General features: G+C 39.3%; 1 protein-coding gene across 1 annotated transcript; it reads right to left on the bottom strand.

Annotated features, from left to right (window-relative positions):
- Window positions 1-501: 501 nt before the first annotated feature.
- LOC121939641 (acyl-coenzyme A thioesterase 1-like) lies at window positions 502-2,891 on the bottom strand (the record flags this gene model as incomplete). The annotated part of the gene is made up of 4 exons (XM_042482638.1): window positions 2,696-2,891; window positions 2,099-2,198; window positions 1,829-2,019; window positions 502-671 (listed from the first exon to the last, which is right to left on the bottom strand). Coding segments are annotated over exons 1-4 (657 nt in total), but the record flags the coding sequence as incomplete, so codon positions are not given.
- Window positions 2,892-3,674: the final 783 nt, after the last annotated feature.

Genomic DNA, 3,674 nt, shown 5'->3' with positions numbered 1-3,674 from the left:
TGATTTTGGGTTTATTTACAGCCAAACACAAACAGACACCAAGGACAGGGTTCAGCCATGATGATATTTCATTTCGTCAAGATAAGATAAAATAATATGACATAGACCTTGATTTATCAAAAACGAAACTGCAAATTGTTTTAGATCCATTATTAAATCAAATCCAGGTCACAGCATTAAAGATTTTTGTTCTTTATCTAATGTATCTAATGGGAACATGTTATTTACAGGTGTGCCAAAGTTAAAGACAGCTACTCAGCCAGACAACTTTCTTCGAGAAGCTGTCAAGAAACCCATTTACACACACCAAAATAGTTTAAAAAGAATCAGTTTGGCAACTATAATTAAAACTTCTTGAGAGATATTCACTATACGATATTTCAGAGTGAAAATAATACGAATTAAATTTAATTTTAGCAACTAAGGTTAGCAACTACATGTTTTGGGGGGGTATTTAGTATCCAGAGTTGGTGCAGTAGAGTGAAGTTGACTTAGGTTTACCTCAAAATACTCGTTGTCCACAATCTTTCCAGTTTCCATGGTGATTTTAGGTGTCAGGAAGTCGAGGGCCAGGGAGGCAAAGCCATGGGAGGCCAGCAGCGCTGCACGGTACTCCATCAACTTTCCTCCAGCCCCCCACAGGTCCAGGATGCCAGGGAAAGGTCCCGGTCCTCCAGGGTATTTAAAATACCAAAAAGGTTCAGTTTACATTTTAACATGTACATATTCGGCCTTCTAACCTCCTTATGGAGCTTCTGGCAGCTGTTTGCAGATTGGTCAGAAACAGAAAGGGCCTGGCTATTGCAGGACATGCTCTTTAAAATCCATGCAGTGTTCTGACGCTTTGTGGGTTGGTGGCAGCTCCATGGGTAGTCATAGGGTTGCTTTGTCCTTCAGTAGTCTCACCAACTGGCTTAGCGATTTTCATGATGCTATGTTCAAATGGAATTTGTGAGCTTGTGTGTACAACACAGGAAGTCGTGTACATGTAGTCATGACCTCAGAGCTCTCAGTAAATTTCCACTTTTGAGGTCATAAATACCATATCAGGGGGGTGTTCCTATGCACTGTTCCTGTGAGCATGGTAAACTAGACCCCATTTGGATGCAGAAAAAGTGTTCTGAGAACTCAGAGTTCACAACTTTCTGTACACAACTTCCCATATCGTCAACACTGGCTCATGACTTCCATTTCAATGCAGCAATAGAGACATAGATAACTCTGGCTGCTGGATCGTACATCACCATCACTGCCATATTGTACAGAACATGACTTGCCAGTGAACAAGTGAAAATAAATGGGGGCACTTTAGTGTTTCTATTTCTCTGCCTATTTAAGTTAGTCATTTAGCCTTTTTATATCCATGAGTTTATGATCTATGGTCCAAGTATTGATGTTTGGTAAAGACATTTATGGTGCTAAAAGGATGAATACTAATGACTGGGGATTCTTTGACCTGTCCTCTATCATCGCCAGTAGGTTGACATTTTTGGTTCTTGGTGAGATTATTGGATCGATTGCCATGAAAGTTGGTACCTCAAGTAACTTTTTCTTACCTTGATTGTATGTTAATAGAACTCCTTAATTTAACTAGAAATGTTTTAAATGTTTCAACACAACATTTTTCATATACTTATTCCTACAGTACCAGTCTGTACCAATTTCACTGTACTTTTGGCTTCCGATGTGTTCAGGACTTGCATCATCTGCAATCACCTGACCAAGGTCAAGGAAGATGTGGCCATGGCTGAATAATTACAATGATAACGACACGAGACAAGGACACCACCCAGAGGACACCTCCCTCCACACTGTCCCTTGATCCTACCTGAAGGCAAGAAGAGGGTCGCAGTGAGTCCACTCTCTGTGATCGGTACCCTGCGGACACCGGGTGCCATGTACCACCGCTCCACCACCGCACTGGCCAACAGCACCTTGTCCGCAAAGCCTTCACTCTGGTGACCCTGGTACACTGAGATTATAACCACCATGGGAGTCTGGACGTTTATCTTCCTTAGCCTGACAGTTGATGGGACGGGGATAGTGGTAACTGTTTCAATATTGATTAGTATTATCTGATATTAATCACCTGGTCTACCTGAGGCCTGGTTTGCTGCCTGGAACTGGTCTGAGGCTCCACAGTAGACCCATCGGTTCAACCCCAGAATATGTCCCGCCCACACTGGGATCCTCTGAAACTGTAAAGGGAAGGGGGAAAAACAACAATTTGTCTAAATTTTGACTCAAATGGCCAATATTAATTAGTTTTGCTTTTAAAATCAAAATCACAAAGCTGAACATCTTTCTCCAAACTTACAGTTTTTGATGTAAATGAATTTGGTGACTTAGGATAAGCCCACAGTTGGACATTAGTTTAAATAACAGCTTAAATCACAGTACAACCACTTCTGCTAAAAACATTTATGGTCCTATTCTTGGAAATTTAAAACATGTTTTCCCCTCATACTTTTGTAGCATTACTAATAGATGTACCTACATATTTTATTCTTCATTAATTATATTTCAAAATTTCACGTAACGAAACCTGTGAATTTTTTTAATCAAATTACTCAAAACAAATTTAGCCAAACTAAAATTTAGCCAACCCTCAAAACTTTTCAAAAGTTTTTTAATCAACTCTCAATCAGCCAGTTTAGTTCTCTTTTTTCCCAGGTCTAGATACTGAACCATGTACCGTTCACAGTCCCGTTGGCGTTGGCGGTGTAGTGAGCAAATGCCTCCCAGCAGTCTCTTTGTTCACACTGGTGGAGGGCGTGAACGGTCAGCTGGAGACCAGGAAAGACGTTCTGGACCAGAACAATAAACTTCTCATCCACGAGTCCTCTGGATGGCTGGACCGACAGCGTCACACCGTACTGTTTCATGTCCATGTCCTAAACTGAGAACAAACAAATGGGGAGTGAGTTGTTGTCCCAAGTGAAGGAGTTCAAGAATCTCAGGGTCTTGTTCAGGAATGATTAAAAAATAAGAGCGTGAGATTGACAGATGTAAAGAGGGCATTGTACACTGGTCTGATGTATAAGATTGTGGATACAAGAAGCCAAAATGCTGCAAAAATCGCTGCCCATGTCATTTGTACATGTCCAATGACTAAACATTATCCGCATTTTATTAAGATTGTAGCATACAGGTGAAAAAGTGATGGATTGAACAAATTCTGTTTTTTATTTAGGTTCAGTCCAACAGGTGGAAAATGCACTTTGAAGCAGCTGAAAATGAAATATATAAAAACATCATTCATGAAGGTAAGGCATATTTCACTCACTTCGGTTTTATTCATATTTGAAGTTAAACAAAGTAACTATTCATTCAGTGGCTGTTTCAACATGTAGTCACTTACACCCCCAACAGAATGCTGTTGAAACACATATATGTCCTCTCGCCTAATATCCTGCTGACTACAGGAACATTTGATATTGACATGAAGCATACACCATGAACACAAAATTAACTTTCTTTATGGGACTGAGAATTACTATGATGATTGTGTATAAGATTATGGTGCAAATGTGAGGTTGTTTTTTTTATTTAGCTAACTGATATTTGATTATTGATTTTGTTTTAATTATTTTATTTTATGTTGGCATGTTAGCCTGTTTGATGCTTTTTAAATTTGATTTATTATTGGAATTTTGTTTTATTTTATTATTTTG

This window comes from Plectropomus leopardus, unplaced genomic scaffold, assembly GCF_008729295.1.
Source record: "Plectropomus leopardus isolate mb unplaced genomic scaffold, YSFRI_Pleo_2.0 unplaced_scaffold5375, whole genome shotgun sequence".
NCBI lineage: Eukaryota > Metazoa > Chordata > Actinopteri > Perciformes > Serranidae > Plectropomus > Plectropomus leopardus.
This window is presented reverse-complemented; position numbering and strand designations above follow the sequence as displayed.